This window comes from Phascolarctos cinereus, unplaced genomic scaffold, assembly GCF_003287225.1.
Source record: "Phascolarctos cinereus isolate Bilbo 61053 unplaced genomic scaffold, phaCin_HiC Scaffold_3;HRSCAF=262, whole genome shotgun sequence".
NCBI classification, from domain to species: Eukaryota; Metazoa; Chordata; class Mammalia; order Diprotodontia; family Phascolarctidae; genus Phascolarctos; species Phascolarctos cinereus.
The window spans coordinates 78,174,290-78,198,759 of NW_027555736.1; the positions used below are offsets into that span (position 1 = coordinate 78,174,290).

Genomic DNA, 24,470 nt, shown 5'->3' on the forward strand with positions numbered 1-24,470 from the left:
CGTCAGCAGACTGTATTTTTTGGTTTGTTTAGGAGCCAGGAATTGTTTTTCCATTTTAAAATAAGTTTTTATTGTATTTAAAAATGTAAAACATTATTAGCCTTGTGGGCTTTACAAAAAGCAGGCCCCAGCCCCTGATTTAGAAGACTGTTGCAATAAACAGGGAGAAGTGATAAGGCTTTGAACTAAGGCAGCAGCTTTATAAGTGAACAGAAGGGGTCAGTGTGAGAGAGATGGAGAGAGAGAGAAGCAGCAGGATTTTGCAATCTGTTGGCTTTTTGGAACAAAGGAGAGTGAGGGGTTGAGGATAATGCTGAGTTTTTGAACCTGGGAAAATAGAAGGATTTCAAGAGAAAGAGGGAGAGTTTGAGAGTGAAAGGTAAAGCAGGTCAGTTTTGGCCAGATTAAGATTGAAATGTATAGTAGGTAATTGGTGATGTGGGAATGAAGCTTGGGAGAGAGGGGATGTTCAGATTTATCTGTGACATTATTAACCTATCCCCTCAATTGAAAACTTCTAACTTTTTACAGTATGCTTTCCTGGTTCCTCATTTATGCCTCTTGTCTTTATTCTCTACCTCACTTTATTTTTTCCTCTTTATTTTTAAAATCAACTTTTATTGAATATTTTTGTTTTTATATCACCTACATTTCTCAATACAGGCCTCCTTCCTTTCTTTCTCAGACATCAAGTCCCTCATAACAAAGAATAAAAAAAGAGCAAAAAAGTCAGTTGAGCAAAACTAATTAACATTTTGAAAAGTCTAACATTTTATGCAGTGTTCCACATCCATAGTTGCCTTAATTCCTCTTCTTTGGGGTCAGACTTGGTTAGTAAAATTTCACAGCATTGTTTTGATTATTGTTCCTTCTGTTTATGTTACAGTCATTGTGTAAATTTGGTTTTGTTTACTCAGCATCACTTTCTATTTTTTTAAATAAATGTTTAATTGATTTCTTTTTTTAATACCATCAGCATAATTTTCCTTTGTGTGTCTCCTACCTCTTCTCAGAAAGCCATCCTATATAACAAATACTTTTTTTAAAGACATGAGGGGAAAAAAAATCAGCAAAACTGATCCATGCGTCAAAAAAGTCTGAAAATATGCACAATGTACCACACTTGTCGACCTCCCATCTCTTCCAAGGGATAAAGTGTGGATGTCTTCTCAGATCTCTTCTTTTTGAACCGTGCTTGCTTTTTGTAATTTTGAAACATTCACTTAGGGTTTTTTGTGGTTTTTCTTTCCCTTTACATTGTTTTAGTCACTTTGTATACTTCTTCTTGACTCTACTTATTTCACCCTGCATTACTTTACGTAGATCTTTCCATGCTTCTCTGTATTCCTCATAATTGTCATTTTTACAGTGCATTACTTTATGTAACCCTTTCCAAATACCTCTATATTCATTATCTTCACTGTTTCTTATTGCACACTAATAATAATCCATTAAATTAATGTTAACGTTTAACTACTCCCACTTTGATGGGCTTCTACTTTTTTCCCCAGTTCTTTGCTACTAAAAAATATTGCTGGTATAAATATTTTGGCATATATAGGGGCTTTGTTTTTGTTATTGACTTATGGAATATTCCTAGCAATAGAACATCCTGGGTCACAGGGTATAGATATTTTAATTACTATATTTGTATAATTCCAATTTGTTTTTTGGAATGGTTGGACCAATTCACAGCTCCCATCAGCAGCACATTAGTGTGCATGTATTTATTTCTTTAATCTCCAGAACTGACTGCTCCCTTTCCAACAAACAGCTCTGCCAATATGCCGGCTGTGAGGGGAAACCTCAGTTATTTTGATTTTTATTTGTTTTATTAATGATTTGGAGCTTTCTTTTATTTGATGTTTAATGATTTACTGTTATTTTGAGAACTGTTTGTTCATACCTTTGACCACTAATAGCTTTTGGTCTTCTGTATTTGTATTGCCTTTGTATCTTAGTTGCCAGCCACTTATCAGAGATATGTGATTCAAAGATGTTTTTTCTCCAGTCACCTCTTTCCCATCTTTCCATAGTTGCACTAATTTTATTTGCATGAATGCTTTTCAAATTTTGTATAATGGAAATTATCAGTGGTCTGTGCCAATCTGTGGTCTTTTCTCAGTTCTCATCCTTTTTGACCCCTCTAACACTTGACACACTGTTGACCGCCTCCCCTCCTCTTGTATACTTTGTCTTCTCTATGTTTTTGGAGCACAACCAGTTCCTGGTTCTCCTACTTTACTGACTTTCTTGTCTGTCTCCATTGTTGACTCTTCATCCATGTATATGCCTGTCTTCTTTCTGTATAATTTCTTACTTGTTGATCTCATTAGCTTCTTTGGTTTTAAATATCACCTTTATGCAGTTGACTCCAAGATCTGTATATCTATATATACAAGATCCTCTGCTGAGCTATTAGACATTTCAGATTGGGTGTTCCATTGACATCTTAAACTCAACATATTTAAAGCAACTCATTATTTTTCCCCGAAACCCTTCTCTGTACTGAAGTTCCCTATTTTTGTTGAGGGCCCTATTATTCTTTCTCGTCTTCCAGGTTCATAACTTTGGCATTGTTCTCTGCTCATCCCCATCCCTTATTCCACATATCTAGTCCGTTGCCCAGTTTTGATATTTCTATCTCCACAGTATCTCTTGCATCCATTCCCTTTTTATTGCTCATGCAACCACTGCCCTAGTTTAGACCCAAGATAAGCACTTGTAACCAGCTTCTAGGTCCCTTGCTAGTATATTGCTTCCACCAGCAGTTGGAACCTGAGCAAGCTAACCCCGCCCCCAACCGTCACCCCCTGCATCCTTGTTATTAACATTAAAACCATGACTCTTATGGTATGAATCAGCTCATCATTATTAACTTAAGAAACTTTCCTTGGAATTGTCCCACCTCATGTTATACTTTCATAGACTCAGTTAACAACATTGGATCAGGTATGCCTGTACTATGTCAGTACAAAAAGGTAAGTTCAGAACTATTTACTTTTTTGTTTGGCTTAACACCTAACAAATTTTGAACTTTACATATTAGCATTTTTTAGAGTAGTAGCTATGTGACCCTGGACATTTCATGATCAGTTTCCCAGACAGCTTGCTCAAATTAGAGATTATAGACAAGTTACTGATCTGCATGGGTGGATGGACTTTTTACATCAGGATTTCCTTAAACTGATGACATTAGAAGTCTGGATCAAGAAACATGTTTTCATGATGTGTTTAAGCTTCATTCCTAGCTATTTGTCATGCTTTTAGTATAATCTGTGTTTGGATATAATCTATTGTTTCATTCTAGGTTTGCACACCTTATAAATGTGGAGTTTTTTGATGACTTATTAGTCGTTCTGCATACTCTTATTGAGTCTGGTGTAAGTAAATTTGTTGATGAATTATTTGTCAAATATGAAATTTTCAAGCATACTTCCTAATCTCCATCTTTACTTATAGGAACTAAGCTACCGAGAGTGCCTTCATTGTGTTCATACTGCTTTCCACATTCTTTCTGGCCAAGGTAAGGTATCTGCTAAGTGAAGTGTTAGTGACTCACAGTGTAAATGGGCCCATACTTCATTTGTGGTTTTCTGTTTTAAACAGGTGATGTTCTAAATATCGATCCTATGAAGTTCTATACACATCTCTACAAAACCTTGTTTAAATTACATGCAGGTATGTTAATTCATATTTTTAATCAGATATACTTTTTATTGATATTAAATGTTGATTTTGTCACAGCATTTTAGTTTTTAATAGGCTGATATGAAATGACCATAGTAAAACAGGAATAAATAAATAAATAAATAAATATATATATATATATGTTTGTTTGTTTGTTTGTTTGTTTGTTTGTTTTAGGCAATTGGGGTTAAGTGACTTGCCCAGGGTCACACAGCTAGTAAGTGTTGAGTGTTTGGTCTGAGGCCACATTTGAGCTCAGGTCCTCCTGACTTCAGGGCTGGTGCTCTATCCACTGCGCCACCTAGCTGCCCCAGGAATATAGTCTTAATTTCCCTTTTTGCTTAACTGTTTTAGTGAACTAGTTGACTGAAATACAACGATGGGAACATTTTTGTCATTAGGATCTTTCAAGGCTGATCAGACTAAATTTTTTTTCTTTCTTACTGTTTAGCTGCGGGTGATTAGCTCGTTTCATTAAAGCATAGTGCGCAGCCAGCAGTCTTGCTTTTGGTCAGAAGGGTCATTATAGGAGAGCACAGTCATACTACTCACCCAACACTTAGCACTGTCTGTGGGAGAGTAGAATAGCTACTCAGTTGCTCTGAAGCTAAGAATTCAGTGTTAGAATAAAGTGTTTAGGCCTAGGAAAATTTAGTGCATGCAAAAAGACATTGTTTTGTGATATTAATCTAATTGTGAGAAGCACAAAAGGCAATAATTTTGGAATTTAGCAGAAGTTAGATAGTACGTGGATGTTGTAAGATTAAGTTTGAGAAATACTGCCTTAAATCAGAAGCTCATTATATAACTATTTTTAAGAAAGATCTAAAAAGAAAGTCCCCATATGTACCAAAATATTTATAGCAGCACTTTTTTGTGATTGTGAAGAATTGGAAACAAAACAGATGTCCACCAATTAGGGAATGGTTATTATATTACATTATATGAATATAATACAATATTTCTGTGCTGTAACAAACAAGAAATGAGATGAATACTGAAGCTGATTGTATAATGGAGTAAGGGGAGCCAAGAAAACAATATATATAATGACTACAACATTGTAAATGTAAAGAACAGCCACACCTACCCACACATAAATCAGAAGTGAATGTTGCAAATAAAGAACAGGCGTGGTGAGATAGAAGGGATTTAAGAAGACACTCCCAACCCATTGCTTTGCAGAGGTGGAAGGGAGGTCCATGAGTGCTGAACATTGTACAAATTTTCAGATTTGTTCTGATGTGTTCATCAGTTATGTTGATTTTTCTCTCTTTTTTGTTTTGGTTAAAATACTATCTGTTATCTGAGATAACTCTTTGGGAGGAAGAAGGATACTGGAGAAGTGATGTAATATTAACAAAAGACATTGATAAAGCTTATTTTTAAAAAAAAATAGAGCTGTAAAATGCTGTGGAAGTTGCAATTCTTCCAAGTATTTTTTTTCTTGGTTGTCTTTTCTTTTGAAAATTTTACTCCTTACATAAAGACCTTTTATTCTTCAAAGGGAGTAAGTTGCAATGAGTGTGTTAGGATGTGTGTGTATCATAGCAATATTCCATCACGTTCATGTATCACAGTTTGTTTAGCCTTTCCCCAATCAATGGGCATCTACTTTACTTCCAATTCTTTGCCATCACAAAAAGCACTGCTATAAATATTATGGTGTATTTGGGGACTTTCTTCTTAGCAATGATATAAGCCTAGCGGTGGAATCATAGGATCAAAGGATATGGACATTTTGGTTACCTTATTTGCATAATTCCAAGATACTTTCCAAAATGTTTGTACTAATTCATAGCTCTAGCAGTGCATTTGTTTGTCTGTCTTCTCATAACTCCTCCGACATTGACTATTCCCATCTTTGTCATCTTTGCTGATTTGGGGTATGGAAGGTGAACTCAGTAATATTTTGATTTGTATTTCTCTTATTAGTGATTTGGAGTATTCTTTCATATTTTTATGTTAATAGTTGGCAGTTGTTCTTCTGAAACTGATTAGTCATATGCACTGACCACTCATCTCATTCAGCCACTTCCCTTCTTCCTAGCTGAATTAATTTTATATAGGAGTTGATTTTCAGTTTCATGTAATCCAGTCTGTTTTATCTTTTGTAATTACCCCCTTTCTGTCTTTTTTTAAGAATACATCTCTTATCCATAACAGTGAAAGATGTCTGATCTGCTTCCCTTCTCATTTTTTTATGGCATATTTAGCTTTAAGGTCTATGTAAATCGCTGGGATTTGTATGATGTTTCACACCTGAAGTATGTTACATTTAATTTAAACTTTCACAGATATGCCATAGAGTGAAAAATACTGCTTTAGCTGGGTGCTAGAGGTGGAGGTGGTGACAAAAGGAGGGAAGGGGGGGCTTATGAGGGAATTCTGAGGAAGCCGTGGAGACCAGTAGGAGAAGAGCAAACATGTGGGTTAGGCTTGAGTTTTTGGCACATGCTTACGTGTAATTTGTTGTGGTTTAGTCATTTTTCAATTATATCTAACTCTTTACGACCCCATTTGGGGTTTTCTTGGCAAAGATACTGGAGCAGTTTGCTATTTCCTTCTCCAGCTCATTTTACAGATGAGGAAATGAGGAAACTTGAGGCAGAAAAAGTTAAGTGACTTACCCAGGGTCACACAGCTAGTAAGTGTCTGAGGCTGAATTTGAACTCAGGAAGAGGAATCTTCTTGGCTCCAGGCCCAGTGCTCTATCCACTGTACTACCTAGCTTCCCTATTTTTGTAATAGACCTCCAGTAATTTGCAACTCTTACAATTAGTCAGAGAGACACTGCTTACTCTCTTTTCTTCATTTCATGTCATTGGGGTTGAAAATATGTTTCTGTGTCACTGGTAGAGGAGTGGTATGGATACACTGAGCTTTCAAACTGAGGGGAGCCCTCCCTAAGGTTTTGGGATGAAAACATACAAGTAACACATCCTGAAATATTCTTTCCTCTTTGTGCTAGGTGCTACCAATGAGGATGTTGAAATTGTCCTTCAGTGCCTTGATGTTATGCTAACTAAACGCAGAAAGCAGGTTTCTCAGCAGCGAGCCCTTGCTTTCATAAAACGCCTTTGTACCCTGGCTCTTCATGTCCTACCAAATTCAAGTATTGGCATTCTTGCAACTAACAGAGTTTTGATGCATGTAAGTGTTGGTAATGCACTTAAAGAAAGCCCTTGGTTCTTTTGGGTGGGTGAGTGGGGCAGTAGCCTTTTGGTTTCTGCTGTATTATCTTAAAGATAAGTCAGAGGAATCTTTAAGGATGAGCAAACATTGAATGCTGTTTTGTTTTCTTGTGGTACAAACCTTTTCTTTGTGACTCTGTTTTAGACCTTTCCAAAGACAGATCTATTGCTTGACAATGAATCTCAGGGAAGTGGAATTTTCCTTCCTGAACTAGATGAGCCAGAGTACTGCAACGCTCAGAACACTGCACTTTGGGAATTGCATGCACTTCGGGTGAGATTTTCTATCTCCTTCAGGGGATAGTGTTTTTCAGTCTTGTGGTCTCCAAATAACTTTCTGCTATGGTAGTTAATAAGTTGATCTCCTGGAGACTAGGTTTTCTTGCCAGTTGCTGTCCATGTCTCATAATGCTACATTTGGTTTTGATCCTTGACTGTTCCTTAGGATGTTGGGGAAAAAACAGGAGGAATGGTAGAGACTCTCTAGTCAAAGCCTTTTCTTTTTTATTGATGAGGAACTCTGGTCCAAGGTCACTCAGATAGTAAGAGGCAGATTCAGGATTGGAACCTAGGTTTTCCTATACCAGATTCAGCAGTTTTCCCATGATGCCATACTTTTATCAATAACTTTTATAACACTTCCTAATAAGTTGAATGTGATACAGGAAGACCTGGCTTGGAATGTAAACTGGGAAAATTAATTCCTGAAATACTAAGGGAATCTAATTATAAGATATTTTTATCTGTAAAGTGTTCTTACAGTCACTGAAGTTTTGAGGGTAGTGTTACAGTAAATCTTCAAGGCCTGAAAAACCTGCACACAAGGAAACACTTTTGGCTTCACAAAGGACTGAAAATTATCAAGTTTGGAACGTCCTTACTCTGAAAGAAAGTCACTGACCTAGCAATACCACTTACTATTAGATCTGTTTCCCAAGGTGATCAAGGAAAAAGGAAAAGAACCTATTTGTTCTAAAATATTTATAGCAGCCATCTTTGTGGTGGCAAAGAATTGGAAATTGGGGGGATGCCAATCAATTGGGGAATGGCTGAACAAGTTGTGGTATATGATTGTGATGGAATACTGTTGTGCTATAAGAAATGATGAGAAGTTGATTTTAGAAAAACATGGAAAGGCTTGCATGAAATAATGAAGAGTGAAATGAGCAGAACCAAGAGAATGTTGTATACAATGATAGCAATGTTGTTCAAAGAATAACTGAATGGCTAAGCTATTCTGAGTATTACAAATATTCAAATCAACCTCAGAGGACCTATGAAGGCTATCCACCTCCAGAGAAAGAATTGGTAAATAGAAGTATGCATAGTTTGGTTTTTGCATAATATCTTTCTATCTATTGGTGTCTTTCTTTAGTGCAGGAGGTTGGGAGAACAGTTTAGAACTTAAAGCATAACAAAAAATAAATTTTTAAAAAAGTGAAAATGGCCAGAAAAGAAGAGAAATCACCATTTTACTATAGTAAGGTTGATATAAGCTACTTCATTGGTAACTTGGTGACTGGACTGATTGTCTGTTGTTAGCCTATCTGGACTTACATTTTCTTGATGTACTTCTGTGTGAGTCCTGTGTATAATCTTAGTTTTATCGAAGTGATATGCTTAAAGTACAATGCAAATTCCTGTAGTCATTATGTACTTTTCTTTCAGAGACATTACCATCCTGTGGTCCGGAGATTTGCATCTCACCTGATTGCTGGAGCACCCTCTGAAGGTTCTGAAGCTCTCAGACCAGATTTAAGTCGGAGGTGAAGTTCACAGTACAGCACCTTATAACAAAACTAAGAGTCCATTGATTGTGATTTATTCATTACCATAGACAAATCGGTTTTGGTACTTGCATCCATTAACCTTCGCTAAACTGTTTGGGGATCTCAGTTTTATTTTGAATGCTCATTTTTCCTTATCGGATATTGGAAGTTCTGAAAACACTTTTGCTTCTTTGTAAGAGAGAATTTTTAAAGGGTGTTCCTTTGCAAAAGGGAGCAAAGATAGTTTAGGTGGGAAGGAGGTGACAGCTAAGATGTGGGTTGACTTGGATTCAGGGTGCAGCTAGAGAACAGAAGGGAGATTTCCTGTCACCAGATGACTTTGATCCCAGCAAGCCTACATAAGTTGTTGAAGCAACTTGATTTCTGAAGGTGCTGCGGTTGAATGTCTCATTCTGGGGTGGTGGCGAGTGGCTCTTTTTAGGGAGCACACCTGAGAATATTTATTCGTCTCCTTGTTCCTTCTGCTTGGCACTGACAGAGCATGTGGCTTACTTGCCTCAGGTGCCCAACAGCTACTTGCACCGGTGTGAGGTTTCATTAGGGTAGAAGCAGTGTGTAGTTAGCACATTACAGCTGCACGTCTTGATTATAGAGATTTTAATTTCATATCTTTTCTGCATTCCCTTTGAGTCTAATGCCTTTTTAGCCCTTTTCTCTCTCTTTGGCTCTCTGTGGAATCTTTTTTTTTTTAACCCATATTGAACCTTGATCCCTCTCTATACCCTAAATTGGACACCCAGGAAATGAAGTCTTCTTGTTGATTCTCTGCCCCTAGTCCTGGTTTAATTAAAATCTGGGCAGCTTTTTTATGTTCTTTGATTTTCGAACTTGTGTAGGAATTCTTATATCTGTCCTTGAAGGGGCTCATTCCTCTTACTGTTGCTTTTCCTTCTAGATAGTTTTGGGTACATACAGTCACCCTTGTCATATCTCTGTTTTTTAGTCTCCTGGCAGGTGAAATCCCCATGGTCATCAGAATACTACTTGGTCTATACTGGTCTCATCTGCAGGATGTGGTATTGCAGAGCTCCCAGGCTGACCAGAGAGGCTCTGAGGCCAGCCTTCTGTCCTCAGGAATCTCCCTGGAGTTCCTTTTCCTGCTGTTCTTTGGACCTCTTCTTGTTGAACCATCTAGAAAGGTTTCTTTTCCAAAAAATGATGTCTCAATCTGTACTCTTGAGGACTCCAGAATTTTAAAAGTTGGAAGGAACCTTGGAGGCTCTAGTTCCATCTGTCCCCTTTATAGTATGCATGGTAATGTCAGTCCAGCCTTTGTAAGATTTATAGTAAAAGGGCATGTACTACCTACTTCCTGATGCAGCTCACACTACTTTTGGATAGCTTTAACTGTTGGTAAGTTTTTCTTGTTTCAGCCTAAATTGCCATTTTTGCATCTCAAGATTGTGGGATCAGTTAGTCTTTCTAAGATGAGGAAGCTAAGGCTCTGCATTGCTGCCAGTTCTTCTCCCTGGGGCCAGACTTCCACATGACTGACCTTCACAGACTTGAAGACAGCTGCTGTGCACCAGCCTGCACCTTCTTCTTAAGTCTTTAAGTGAAGCTCCTTCACTCATTCTTAACATGGCCTGATCTTGAGGTTTTCTGCCCTTCAGCTATCCTTCCCAGCTGATCAGTATCTTTCTTAGAGGTATGCTGCCCAGAATTGAACATCGAAATCCAGATTGGTGGGACTGCCTCTTCATGGAACTAAGATTCCATTCACCTTTTGGGCCACCATATTACACTGTTGACTCATATTGAGCTTTCAGTCCACAGGAAGAAAACATCTTTTGTGGATGAAACGTTGTCTTGCCCTGTCTCCCCAAAGTTGTGTGTGTGAAATTGGGTTTTGAACTCGGGTGTGAAACTGTTCATTCCATTTAATCATTTTATTAGATTTGAGCTAGTGTTCCAATCTGCATTTTGATGCCCGAGTTTCATGCAGTATGTCAGCTCTCTTCCCTCTGCTTTGTGTCATATGCATATTTGAGCTGCTTGTTTTCTAAGTCATTGATGTGAAATATCACAGAGCCAAAGCACAGACTCCAGGGACACCAGTCAGAGCCTCCTTCTGCCATTAGTGATGTTTCACTAATACAGCTCTGAGGTCGGTGCTGTGAGGATGCCAGAAACTAGAGCAAGGCAGGGTTTGAGTGAATTGCCCGGGATCACACAGCTCGCATGTGTTTGAGGCAGAATTTGAACTCATGTCTTTCTGACTCTGGGCCCAGCATTATTTGTGTGACCTGCTTTACGGCACTTTTTTCGTGTTCTTCTTATGAACGTGATGGCTATGTGAAGGGACAGTCTGGATTCAGAGTGGCTGGATGGCTAGAGTCTGGGGTCACCGGTGGATCAGGATTACCTTCTGTCCATTCTACATGTATTTTCAGAATCTAGATTGCTTGGTGGCTTACCTTTGTATCCAGATTAGTTTCTTTAGACAGCGCCTTTTCTTCCTTTCTGGAATTTTTCCTTTGTACTTTCAGAATTTAGCTGACTTCCCTTATAGAATGTTAGGTTGTGGAGGCCTCTTTAAAGGAAAAAAACATCTTTATTGTTGTCTTTTGTTTTTACATTGTCTGAATTTTTTTCTTTTCCCCTCCTAGGGAATGCTTCTTTATTTTTTAATTTTAAAGAAAAATTTTTTTTGAGGGGGCTAGGAAATGGGGTTAAGTGACTTGCCCAGGGTCACACAGCTAGTGAGTGTTATGTGTCTGAGGCCGGATTTGAACTCAGGTCCTCCTGAATCCAGGGCCGGTGCTCTGTCCACTGCACCACCTCGCTGCCCCAGGAATGCTTCTTTATTAGAAAGAAATTTGGGGAAGCTAGGTGGCACAGTGGATAGAGCATCGGCCTGGAAGTCAGGAGGACCTGAGTTCAGATCAGACACTTATTATCTGTGTGACCATGGGCAAGTCACTTAATTCTGATTGTTTCTTCCTCCAAAAGAAAAAAAAAAAGAAATTGATAAAAGAAGAAAAATCAGTAAAACTGATCAACCCTTTCTAAAGATCTGATGTCCTATGCAATGCCTTACACCAGGGCACCCCGATCCGCAGAACCAATCGACCGGCAAAAAGAGACTGACTTTGTCGACAGTGGTGCTGGTTGTGGACCCTTTTCCCTGCCTGTGAAGGAGGGGGAGACATCTTTTCTTCTCTGTGGCCTAGCTTGGCCTTTACCGTTTTGCAGCACTCAGCTTTGCTTGCTTTCTGGTGTTTGTTATTTCATGTCTGTTATTGTCATTGTGTGTGATGTTCTTGCTTCCTTCACTTGGTGTGAGTTCATACAAACTCCATGCTTTTCTCTATTCCTCATGCTGGCTGTTTCTTGGAGCACACTTGTGTTCATTAAGTTGATGCTCCACAGTTTCTTTACCCAGTCACCTGTTGATGGGTGTCTCCTTTGTTTCCAGTTCTGTGCTGTTACACAAAGTGCTGTTCTAAATATTTCGGTGTATGTGGTACCTTTTTGTCAGTGACTTCCTTGGGGTATATGCCTAGAATTGGGATCTCTGGGTCACTGTTGAAAGATATGATCATTTTTTTCATTTGCTTACTGCTTTCCAAAATGGCTGTACTGATTCAGTCTGTCCTTTGTCACAAATCCTAAGATTTAGGGGCCAGTCATTGTCCCTCCATTCCTGTTATTTCCATCCCAGCAACCACTTCCTCTTTGGTGAGAGTTAGAGCCAGTGTAGCATTTTCCTCTGTTTGTGTATTTGGAAGGATGGAATTATCAGTAAGACAGGTCAGATAAACTGCTAACTATCTCTTGTGTTACAGTGTGCCATGACACTGTCAGGTTGATGATGTATTTTGTGAACTAGTCTCTGTTTTTTTTTGTGTGTCCAGCTGGTTTGTAGCTTACACCAACAACAGGATCACTTCTGTTTTTGCTTGCGTTGATCATCACTGCTTGCTCTCCAGTATTCCCCTTCCTGTTTCTTGAATTCCTTTATATTATATTTCTTCTTAATCTACAAGATGGCCCAAAAGTCTTAGAGCATTTTAGACTTTTGAGCCACATTGTGGAATGCTAAATTGGCACTCTTTTCACTGTCTTGTTCCCTTTGAATAAAGTATACCCTTACAAGACCACATTCCACATTTGAGGTCTATTCTACCAAGCCTTTGGCATTTATAATTTTGTGACCATGGGCAAATCCCTTCCTCATGTGTAAAAAGGGATTGATGAGAGAAAATTTGATTTTTTGATAATTTACCAAACCTTCAAGGGTTATAAAAATTTGTTTAAATTATTCCCATGTAGTCAGATTTATCTCCTTCTGTTAGCATTTCTATTTCCTCCTATTTTGTGCATTCATTTGTAAACTCTTTGAGCATTGGGCTTTAGCATATGCCCCTTTTTAAAATTTTGTCTGTCAACTTTTGGACATTTCTGCTGCTGTTTCTGTATTTTGTCTACTTTCTGTGCTGTCTAGCTTGGTGGCTATACATGCAAACAGTCTTCTTCTTCCTTCTCCCTTTCACCCCTTTTTGGTTAGGTTTGCAGGATTCTAGACAAATACATTTTTTTCCCCCTCCAATAATCCATCCCTGGCCAAGAGTTTGTCCTTCCTAATTTTAAGCCATGGTATAGAAATAGACATCTGCTTCTCACATATTATCATAACCACTTCTTCACTTTGCAGATTTGCTCTTCTCTTCTGAAGACCTTGCAGTGATGAAAAAATACCACTTTTGTTCTTAAGTTTCGAGTTTCTGGCCCCAAACTTCATCATCTCAAGCAGTGTTCCTACTACCTAGTTACTTTGTGGTTTTTGTTTTTTGTTTTTTCGGTAAAATATTCTACACATGCTTAATGTATTTGCTGTCTCTCCTGATAGTAAGTAATCTTCATGAAGGTAGGGCATATTTAGTTTTTGTCTTTGTGTCTCCAGTATTTTAGCATAGTGCTTGGTACATAGTAGGTGCATAATAAATTCTCAATTATTGATTGTGCACATAGGATTCAACAGAAGTGAGTAGTGATCATCAGATTGGACAAGTGTTAAGAGATTCTGTGTCATGTCCTTGATATATGCCTGAGGAAGACAGGAGATCTGAAATTAGTGCAGGGAGTCAACAGCCATTTCTACTTGACTCTTATTTAATGTGTTCCTGAATGGATGATATGTGACCTGATGGGACCTGTGGCTCTAAATCCTCCATTCTTTGGAAGATAACCCTTCACAGAGGGCTTAACTCTTCTTGTGAGGAATGAAAAGTTTGAGAGACATAATTTCCTCGTTCTGTTTATTTCTGCTCTACACCAGCTCGTTCAAATTTTTTCAAGTTTCTCTGAAATCTATCATCTGCTGTAATTTCTTATGGCTCAGTATTTCATTACATTCACATGCCAGAATTTTAAGCCATTACACAGGTAGAGTACCTACTTTCCTTCTAGTTTTTGTTGAGATAAAAAGCGCGATTACAATTATCTTTGTACATATGGTTCTTTTCCCCATCTTCTCTGTCTTAGGCATATATGCCTAGTAGTGATAACTGCTTTTTTCATATGGTTGTTGATTTAGATGGTCTTTAGGTTTTTTTAATTAAAATTTTTATTATTTCTTACCTGTCTATTCCAGTGAACACTCCCTTCTCCCCACTCCATTTCCTCATAACAAAGGATAAAAAGGGGGAGTACAGTTCAGCAAAACTAATCCAACGTAGAGAAAAAACCCACTGACATATGTAGTGTTCCCCACACGTAGCTTCCCATCCCGTGCAGAGGATGTTAGGGGAGGCGGCACCTTATCACATCTCTTTTTTAGGGACTCGGCTGGATGAGTGTAATTTCATACCATTCATTTTCATTTGTTTTGTTGTTCTTTCATTTACATTTTTGTAGTAATTGTGGATTGTTTTCCTGGTTTTTGTTATTTCCTTTACATTAGTTAAGATAAGTCTGTCAGTGCTTCTCTTTATTCATCATATTCCTCATTTCTTATAACACAGTAATGTACTAGTGAATTCACGTACCACAGCTGTTTAGCAATTCCGTTAATTACCATTTACTTTATTTGCAGTTCTTCTTGTAGATTCTCTTTAAATGGCCACATTTTGTCATTTCACATGACAGATATATGATATAGTGTCAACTTGGGAACTTACAAGCTATTCAATATTTTACAATTACAGGTCAGCTACAGAACTTTTTGAAACTTATAGTATGAAGACAATGGCATTTAATCCTCCTGTTACGTCAGTTAATCCCCCAAAGAAGGTATGTTTTTCTTTGTTTCTTAAAATGATTCTCTCTCCCCCCCCCCCCCAGCTTGAGTTTTGAATTGATCATATAGGTAGAATAAAGTTAGGACGTTTTGAAGGCAGGTGATAGTGGCATGAAAGAAAGTCTCTATAGAGGGAATGATGGCCATTTCATTTCATTACAAGAGATGTTTAATGGCCAGATGAAATATAATGTAAAAGAACCATATTCTGTTCTAGATTTTAGCCAGAAGGTTGAGCTGTTGTTGGTTGATAATTAACCCTTTCCACCTCTGCCTAAAGGTTTTGGCTTTTAGGTATTTACTTGGAGTAACTTTGAGTTTGTACTATCATTTTTTTCAGGATAAAATTTTCCACGTGGACTCATATCTAAATGAAGATTTAAGCCAACTAATAACTCATTGCAATGAAACTACTATTCAGCTGCCTCTGGATTTCACCAGATACTTAAAAACCATCAGTACAGTAAATGTAAAAGGAAGCTAGCTGAAAGAAAATGATTACAGATTTGTACCTCTTGGTATCATTTATTTCAGCCTACCTTTGTGAAGGTAATCCTGAGAACTAATTTCCAAAAACTCAGTGTTGACTACTTTACCAGCTAGAGTGAGAATATGTGAGAAAGGAGAAAAGGAGATATTTTCTCAAATATTTCGTGACTCATTTGTTGGTAACTTTTGTACAGTATATATTAAATTGTAGTAGATTTTAAAGTTCCTGAATATTTCTATTTAGTGGCCTGGTTGCTGTCTGGGTAATGTTTTCCATGGGTAGAGGGAAAAAAAATGTCCTTTGGTAAAATGCCTTTTTTGCAGCCAATACTTGTTTATAACCAAACAAAACTTTTTAAAATTTCAACATTGGTATTTTTTATGAAAGATGTCTCATTGAGTCTTAATATATATTGTACCTTTTTTTTAAAGCCTTAATTCTAACAGTTTCTGAGTCCCAATGGAATAACGAAGATGTCAATCAGATTTGAGTCTGACTTGAAGCTTGAGGCATAGCTTGATCTCTGATTGACAGTCAGGCCCCCAAAATGATTGTGACAGGCTCAAATTATGGGCAGAATCTGGAGAAAACTTACTAGCACTGGCTGATCCTAGTGTAGTGGAGGGAGCACCAGACCAAGATGGAGAGAATCTGGGTTCAGACACCATTTCTAGCACTGTCCTGAACAAGATCAGTACTGAGGGGCCCTTCCAGCTCTAAATTTACGATCCTGTTAAAAAGCTGACTTCTATAGTAGGCCGTAACGTTAATTCCCAGGCCACAAAGGATCTGAATCTTCAAAAGAAGAAGCATACATTTTAAAACGTTGCTTGGAAAAATGCTCAACAACATTTCTCAAACTCACCAGATTAGCAAAAAATGTTTAAAAGCAGTGACATCCAAGAGTGGCAGGGTTGTGCAGGAGCAGGCACACAATCCATTATTGCTTGTAAAATTTCAAATTTGTAAAATTTGTTTGAAAGGCAGTCTGGGAATGTCAAAATAAAAGTTAAGTAATCAAACTCCTTGATTTACTAATTCCATTGTTAGGAATATAACCAGAAAACATTCAAATTTTTTTGTAGTGTTATGTGCAAACAGACAAACCTGGAAGCAAAATACATGTTCTATAATAGGGAAATGGCTAAATAAATTGTAGCACATTAATATGTTAAAATCTTATAATGCACTTAAGACAGACAAGAAGTATGAGGAATACAAAGAAATCTAGGAAGAAGTTGATACAAACTAGAAAAAGTAGAAACAGAAGAATGAAGCACATCCTGAACAAGACCATCGCTAAGAGTAAATTGAGTGATTTGAGATTGAATTGACTGTGATTGAGACTGAATGGACAAAGACTTCTGCAGGGATTGGAGGGCATGGTTGAAAAATTAAAATACTTTGTATTGAAAGGTAAGGAAATTGATTAAATTGACATTCAGTATTAAGTTTTTAGTAAACCATTTAATGGTTTAATATCCCACAACCTGGGTTCAAATACACCTTGGCCGAGGGACAGATGAAGAGGTGCTAATGTGTATTAGATCAGGAGGTTTTAATGGAAGACTGCTAACTCGATATGAATCAGCATTAGGACCTGGCTGGCAAAAAAGCTAACCTCATCTTGGGCAGTGTTATGAGGCAGTGTTCAAGACCAGTGGTGGTAGTGCCACTGTACTCTCTACTGGTCAGACCACAGCTAGATGTTATGTTCATTTCTCTTGGGGTTGTTCCGTCATCCACTTGTGTCTGACTCTTTGTGACCCTGTGGACCATAGTATGCCAGTGCTATCCGTGGGCTTTTCTTGGCAAAGATATTGCAGTGGTTTTGCCATTTCCTTCTTTAGTGGATTAAGGCAAATAGAGGTTAAGTGACTTGGCCAGGGTCACACAGCTAGTAAGCTAGTGTCTGAGGCCAGATTTGTTCAGTTCTAGTCCCACGTTTTAGGAGGGGTGACCAGGATGGTGACAGAACCACCATGTGATACTGTAAGAGGATCAGATGAAGAAAGTGGAGATTTTTAACTTGGAGATATTTTGTGGGCATGTGGTATTTGCCTGCAACATTTGAAGGACTGCCATGTGCAAGAGAGGTTAGATGTACTTGGACTTAGAGGGTAGACCTCAGGAGTGTAAGGGTGTAGATTATGACTTGATATGGAGCTGTCCAAAGGTGGGCTAGACTACTCAGAAATAACTAGTTTGGTCTCACTAGAAACCTTCAAGTGGTTCTGGATAATCACTTGTTGGGGAAATTGTAATGATAATTCCTTTGTCATACTATTTGGGATTTGGGATCCCTTCCCAAATGAGATTCTGTGAGACCTCATAGAGATGTGCTGAATTATTTTATTTATTTTGGATTAAGTCAAAAGAGCTTCTTTAGAAGAAATTGAAGTAAGACTTTGGGGTCACCTGTGCAATAAGATGGAGGACTGGCCATTTTCTCTGGTCCTCATAGTCTCTTAAACCTCTGCCAGACAAATTATGCATGAAAGACAAAGAAACTTCAGCTGTTTCCATGGTCTAGGACACCCAGCATCCAAAAGAAGTTAAAAAGAAACACCCCCAAAGTCCAGGTCTCTGGCCCTTAACTCGCTCAGCACTTCTTCCTCATTTCCCCCCATGCTATACCAGCAGACTCAAGGACGCAACACAGGCTTCTGTCTCAACCTGCTCCTGCACCTGGCCCCTCCCTCCCTTTTTCCATTGATGGAGTTCCAGCTCCAGGCTGGAGAAGTTTCCCTGGGCTTCAATAGCCGGCTTGGCCACAGCCTTCCAGGAGCAAAAGACTGCTGGGAGCAGAAGTGGGGGTGCACCAGTGCCAGGCAAAGTGGCCTCCGAAGTGCTGGTGCTGGGCCAAAGAATTGAGCAGCAGAGGATGTGGGACAGGACAGTGTGTGTGGGGGCCTGTGCAGCCCTCCATCAAGCCGAGAAGAGCACAGTATTCAGCTGGGGCCAGTTCTGACCGCTCAGAAGTCACCTGGAGCAGAGACCTACGCTGGTGAACCAGGAACTGCCCGATGCAGGAGGAGGCTGAGAAGCTTCCAGTCCCCAAGGAAACCACAGTCAGGGGCGGAAGTCAGAAGTAAGTGATAAGGAAATAAGGTGGGGAAAAAACTAAAAGTAACAGATTTCAGGAAGAAGAAATCTCAAAGACCTTGAATTTGTTAACAGATAAATCAGCAGGAAATGGCCGCCTATCTAAATAATGAGTTTAAATGTCTGAATAAATACCTACAACATGAAGCATAGGGAAATAAGCACTAAAGCTGGTGTCAAAGGGTCAGCCTTTTTTTTTTTTTGAAACTAGTTAATGTCTGTTTCCCACCTGTAGAATAAGGCCTCCACTTGGGATTGAGTTGATCCCTGTAATGCTTGGGGAGGTTGTCTTTGCTATCACCTTATTAGCTCTCCACAGTCTGAGTATCCAGCTGTCTGCTATTTGCACAGTTGTGTGAGCTGGTGAATCACTGACCCAGCCTCTAGCAAATGATCTATGTTGTGGAACACACATAGCTTTCTAGTTATTGGAGAGGTGGAAGCTGTGTGGGCAGCTATTTTTATTTTGGTTTTTTTTTTTAATCCTGGTTCATTGTAAATGCTTTGATGATTTGATTACAATGCATTTCCTCAAATAACTAGATTTTTTGACTTTTATGTGACATGAAAGTTAAGAAAGTAAACCATCTGCAAAAGATCCCTTGTTGCTACAGAGCCATAGGAAGGAACCAGTCCACTTCCATCCTTCTTTGAGTTTCAGATCTCATACTTCTTAGAATAATAAACATGTGAGTAATAAAATGTCAGAAGCTTCCTTATTCACTTAACCCTGTTTGGAGAATCCATGTCTGAGTTTGTTTCAGTATTTTTATGATTTATTAATATATTTTTGTTTAATTACAAAGTTTTTCAATGAGAATATCCTAATTTTGTATTAGAAATTAATGGAAAAAGAGATAGACTATATTAAAAATGTTTCATTAACGTAAAGCTTTGCATAACAGCTCATTTATAAAAGTCAATCTAAGCCCATAAGCAGTTCCATAGGAGAATAGAACATCTTGCCATATCAAATAGAGAAGAGGCCAACAGACATCACAAACCATTTATTTTTCAAACATATACATATACAATTGTACTTCAAATTGGCAGTAAACAGTTAAGGTGAAAAATCAGGTTTAAGATTTAATAGAAACTCAATGTACAGAAATTTCCAACTCTATAAAGCCTAGTGGATGCTCTTGGTGTGTGACATGTTTTGAGATGTACACCGGGAGTGCAGTGTTGTCTAACTGGTGTCACCCTGAATACTCTGTGAGCTGTCAAAATAAGGATTACAGCAAAATGATAGGTGATAACTATTAACATATTTAAGTGTAGAGAGGCTGTGTTCTGAAACCACCTTAATTGTTCTGTTCAATAAGGATTGAGCACCTGTTATGAGCATAGGCCAGTGCCTAGTACAAGGGGAAAGAGACACAATTGTAAGATCTGGCCCCTTAAGAAGCCTAAAATATTGTTGGGATGAAAACACCTTGATGTGAACCAGATAATGATGTAAAGCATTACTCTTAAGTAAAAGTGAGAAGTATGAACAAGACCTAGTGATATATTTATCTTCTAGTAGGATGTAAACCCTTTTGAGGCCAGAGACTGTGTCCTTTCACATATATAGAGGGTACTGAATTGTTTGTGAAGTTGAATCACTTCAGGTGAGAAATTATTGTAGCCTTAAGTTGTTGGGAGAGGCTTTATAGAGGAGGTCAGCCTTGAAGGATGGGTGTAGGATTGGATGGGGTGGGGGCACAGTCAACAGCTCAAGAAGATGCTGGCCTGGGGTAGAGGACTGATCATATAAATCCTACTGTTTTCCAACATGGAAATTAAAAGCTGACCTGGCATTGCATTTGAACTGCCCTAATATAACCTTGTTAAAGTCTTGTGCCATCAGGTAAGAATTATCTTGAAATAAAGGTATCCTGGAACTATCAGTAATACACTAAAAAGAGAAGTATTGAAATGGAGTACTATATACCATTTTCATTTCTGATGAGTAATTTGAGGGGAAACGTACAGTTCCTTCATCCTAGGGTGCTTATTTGTAGTGTTAATGTTCTTAATGTTCTTGGACCAGTGACACACCTGATGAATGAATTAAACTTTGGATTTTTGTAAGAAAAAAATATTCTCTGGCCTTTTTTTGGGGGGTGGGTACAGAGTGTTTGCTCCTCAAGGACCATTTCATTGTTGAAGTTCAAAAATTGGAAGGGGAAGGGGGTGGTGCTAGTCAGCCACAAACTTCAAGGAAAGTTCCTGGCAAATGACTGTCAGTGACTTCCTTTTCATAAATTAGCACAAGAAGTTTAAGAATTTTGTTAAAATATTTAACTTTTTAAAAAAAGTATGATTAAATCATTTGGGGAAAACTTTCTTTTAAGCACAAATCATGGAAAATAGGAGGAGTCAGGTAGTGTCCCCAGTGCTACAGATGTACTACTTGTGGTCTACAGTTTAATGAGGAGCCTCCAGAGAGGCTTTGATTCCATAAAAGGCTCTCTTGTGCTTCCTGACCATTTGTCGTTTGAAAAGCAGAACTAGCCTCGAGAGGATGTATACACAGACATTTTTCTTTATGGACTTTTGTACATGATCCTTGAAACTAAGGCCTTATTCAGATTTGGCCTTCGTTGTTTTGCATGTGGTTATGGCTTTTTGGTGATTTTCTTAAGAGTCTTTTGATGCACTTGGCTTTATGTTCACTTTCTTCTCATTTGCTCACACCTCACGTAGGCCTGTGACCCAAATTCCTATTAGGATGAAAAACAGACCCACTCAAGTTCCGGCACCATCCACAGGAAGAAAAAACATCTTGATTTACAGTGTGACATTTTTAAGTAACTTACAACAAACATTAGAGGCCCTATTCTTCAACTAGTACATAGACTCTAAGTATAACATCATTAAATGGAAAAAGGATAGCAACTGACTTTACTTTTCAAATACTTAGTACAATTTTGCTTTTACATTTAGTCAATTTAAGAATCTAGATAGATTAACTTAGATGTACACATTTCCTTAGTGACCCCCGCTCCCCAAAACAAAAAACCCAAACCACAAAACTATTAGGAAACTATAGGGGTACTGTGTATAGTGAACACCACACATCAGACAAGATAATGAACCCCCTACAGATATTAATAAACAATGACTGGAATTGAACTAAAAGCTTTAGTTACTACTTAATGAAGTTTGATAGAGTTCTTTGATGAGGGATGTGTTTTAAGGAATAGGTAGTATCCCTTTCTGTTACGAAGTTAGCATCTGATGTGACTAGTATATGTGAATGTATATGTATATATATATATATATATATATATATATATATATATATATATATTGTACCATTGAACTGCTGTAGTTGGTTCTGTCCCCAAATGGAGCCAAATTAAGCCATATGTAATAAATGTTATTACTACAGTATCACCATGTACCTTGGGTCAATAAATAATTTTACTTCTAAAACAGAAACCTGGAAAAACTCTTTCTCCTTCTCCCCCCCCCCCAGCTAAAAAGGGAAGTAGCTGGGCCTGGTGGGACTGTCCTCCTCATCTGAGTCATGGTTTCCTCTGCCTAAAAATAAAGATAATAGATCTGTCACTTCTGATAGGATTATGAGAAGAGCACTGTGTAAATAGGAGGTGCTGTTGTCTTCTCCAGACGGACAGAATTTGTTTTGGCTGATTAAGTCCTCATAGTTCATGGAGTCAGGGTGGATGACGTACAAGAGGGAATTCAGCTGTGACCGAGACATTTTGATAAGTTACTCTTTGAATGAATGTGCAGAGGACACAGGTACCGACATCTGCTGTCCTAATCTCTTGTAAGGATTATGTAGGAGAGGTAAGTGCCTAGGGACTACACTGAGGACCAACAAATGCAGAGCACTCTGATGAGAAGATTGGGATTCTTAAGCATCATTTTAATGATCTACGTTGTTGCCTTTTTTTCCTGTGGGGACATTTCTTTTAAATTAGAATGGAATCAATAAGAAAAGCAAAATTATACAAATTTCTGCTTGACAGCATGTACTAAGGTCAAGCTATGCCTTGATTTTTCTCTTCTTGGATTCAGAAAAAAATGTATCGGTTGCTGATGTTCTATAGCAAAAGTTTCAAAATTTATACTTAACTTTAAACTATGTCATGGATAAATGTTTGCTATGTTTTCAGAAGTGGTATCGAAACATTTTTTGTGTTATTTTGGCAAATTTCAAATGTTCAGAATATGGTTTTTCTTATTAGGAAATTTTCTAACAGAATCCCTAAATAATAATCTTCTAATATGAAGGAGATACAAAAGCCTATGAATAATAAATATATCATTACAGTGTCAGTACATACATTGAGTCAATAAAATAAATAATTTTACTTTAAACACAGTTGAAAAACTAATTTTTGCTAAAAATTAAGTTCCTTTTGTCAAGAGGTCAGTAGATATGTTAAATTAATTAGTGTTATACACCATCTAAGATATTGTGAGAATAAACTAGAAAGAAAGGGAATGGAACAGTGAGACATTCAGTGAAATGTACTCAGATGTATTTGTCACTCCCTCTGACACAGAGAAGGAACTTCAACCAAGACCAAGAGTGCAACGTGCAGGGAAGCCAGGCTCACTGCAGCAGCCTCGAACCTCTGAATCCGGCCTCCCGCAAAGGCTACTCTGTACAAGTCTCTCATTCTAAAAGCTGTGTTCACATTTACAATGCCTAGCAATGCCACATAGTCAAACAATGTACATGACAGACATCGGTATACTCTAAATCCACTTCTCTGTGTCAAGGAAAGTGTAGGAGTGTGGTCCTTTCTCCGATGATTGTAACCTGTGGCACAGGGGCAGACGTCCTGCTGACCTGCACATGCCATCCTCAGGAAGACGGAGGGGGACCAGGCAGCAAGAACCTAATGCTGTCTCTAGGAGGAAGTCTACATCCCGAAACTGCCCATGTACTTCCAGCTGTCTGCTTCTTGATTTCGTTTTTTCCACGTAAGCAGGGCACCGCACCTACAATTCAATGTGATGACAGATGAAGGCCTGGAAACACTGGGAAATGTTAAAATGCCTTAGATTTTAAGTACAGTGCTTCAAAGTAAGGCTCACACATTCTCTCATCAGACCCCTGTGAGGCAGGCAGCACACAGAAAAGAGATGGTAAAATCATGGCTTGGAGAGGTCACTGTGGACTGAGGGGTCTGGGAAAGCCTAGGGGAGGAGATATCCTTTAGAGGTGGGGTTGAAAAGATGCTTATGGTGCTTCAAAGACTGCCCTTTGTGGGGTCAGAATCTGTCTACTGCCCCCTAACTGTAGGCGGGTCTCGACTTCATCAGCCCCCAATGGGTTCACTCTTCTCCATGCAGATGGCACGTCTAAAACATGTCTGTCTTCTGTTCCCCTAAACTCACCCCTCCTATGTTCCCTCTTTCTGCTGAGGGCACCACCTTCCTTCCAGTGACCCAACTCTGAAACCTCCAAATCATCTTCAGCTCTTTCCTCCCTCTTCTTCAGTCCCTATCCTCAGCCAGTTAAAGCTTGATTTCACCTCTAAAACATCTCCTGAATTCATACCTTTCTCTCCTCTCATACAGCCACCACCCTAAGTCAGGCCCTTATCATCTCAGAGCTGTCTCAACTGTCTTCTGCCTGCCCTTCTATCCCCACACTACTACCAAAGTGATTTTCTTAGAACACTTCTGACCCCATTTAATAAACATCTATGGTTCCCTAAGACCTAACTGCAAACTCTTCTGTTTGGCATGTCAAGCCCTTCCCAAATTGGTTCCAACCTGCCTTTCTAGGTGCACCAAGAGTCCAGCTACACCAGCCTTCTTGTTCCTCACACATAACATCTCTCCTCTCTAGGCCTTTGCCCAGGCTGCGCTCCCCTCTGCCTAAGTAGCTCTAGTTTCCTCCTAAGCTCAAACACTGCATCCTCTCCTTGACTTCTGGAGATTCACCCAAAATTACCCTGTATTTATTTGGTATATACTTTGTATCTACT

The 24,470-nt window shown here is 38.6% G+C and overlaps 2 protein-coding genes across 4 annotated transcripts in view; one reads left to right on the forward strand and one right to left on the reverse strand.

Moving 5' to 3' along the window:
- The window catches only part of NOC3L (NOC3 like DNA replication regulator), a 39,981-nt gene extending 23,554 nt beyond the window's left edge, over window positions 1–16,427 (forward strand). For all 3 annotated transcript variants that reach the window (XM_020964102.2, XM_020964105.2, XM_020964104.2), the window contains 8 exons: window positions 3,311–3,383; window positions 3,463–3,526; window positions 3,610–3,681; window positions 6,662–6,843; window positions 7,030–7,158; window positions 8,553–8,650; window positions 14,824–14,908; window positions 15,256–16,427. In XM_020964102.2, the coding sequence (XP_020819761.1) occupies window positions 3,311–3,383; window positions 3,463–3,526; window positions 3,610–3,681; window positions 6,662–6,843; window positions 7,030–7,158; window positions 8,553–8,650; window positions 14,824–14,908; window positions 15,256–15,399 (847 nt within the window). In that variant the 3' untranslated portion in view covers window positions 15,400–16,427. The remainder of the gene's footprint in view (window positions 1–3,310; window positions 3,384–3,462; window positions 3,527–3,609; window positions 3,682–6,661; window positions 6,844–7,029; window positions 7,159–8,552; window positions 8,651–14,823; window positions 14,909–15,255) is intronic.
- Window positions 16,428–19,502: 3,075 nt separating this feature from the next.
- The window catches only part of PLCE1 (phospholipase C epsilon 1), a 339,193-nt gene continuing 334,225 nt past the window's right edge, over window positions 19,503–24,470 (reverse strand). Inside the window, exon 34 of the mRNA XM_020964068.2 lies at window positions 19,503–23,475. The gene's annotated coding sequence lies outside the window, so the exon portion shown is untranslated. The remainder of the gene's footprint in view (window positions 23,476–24,470) is intronic.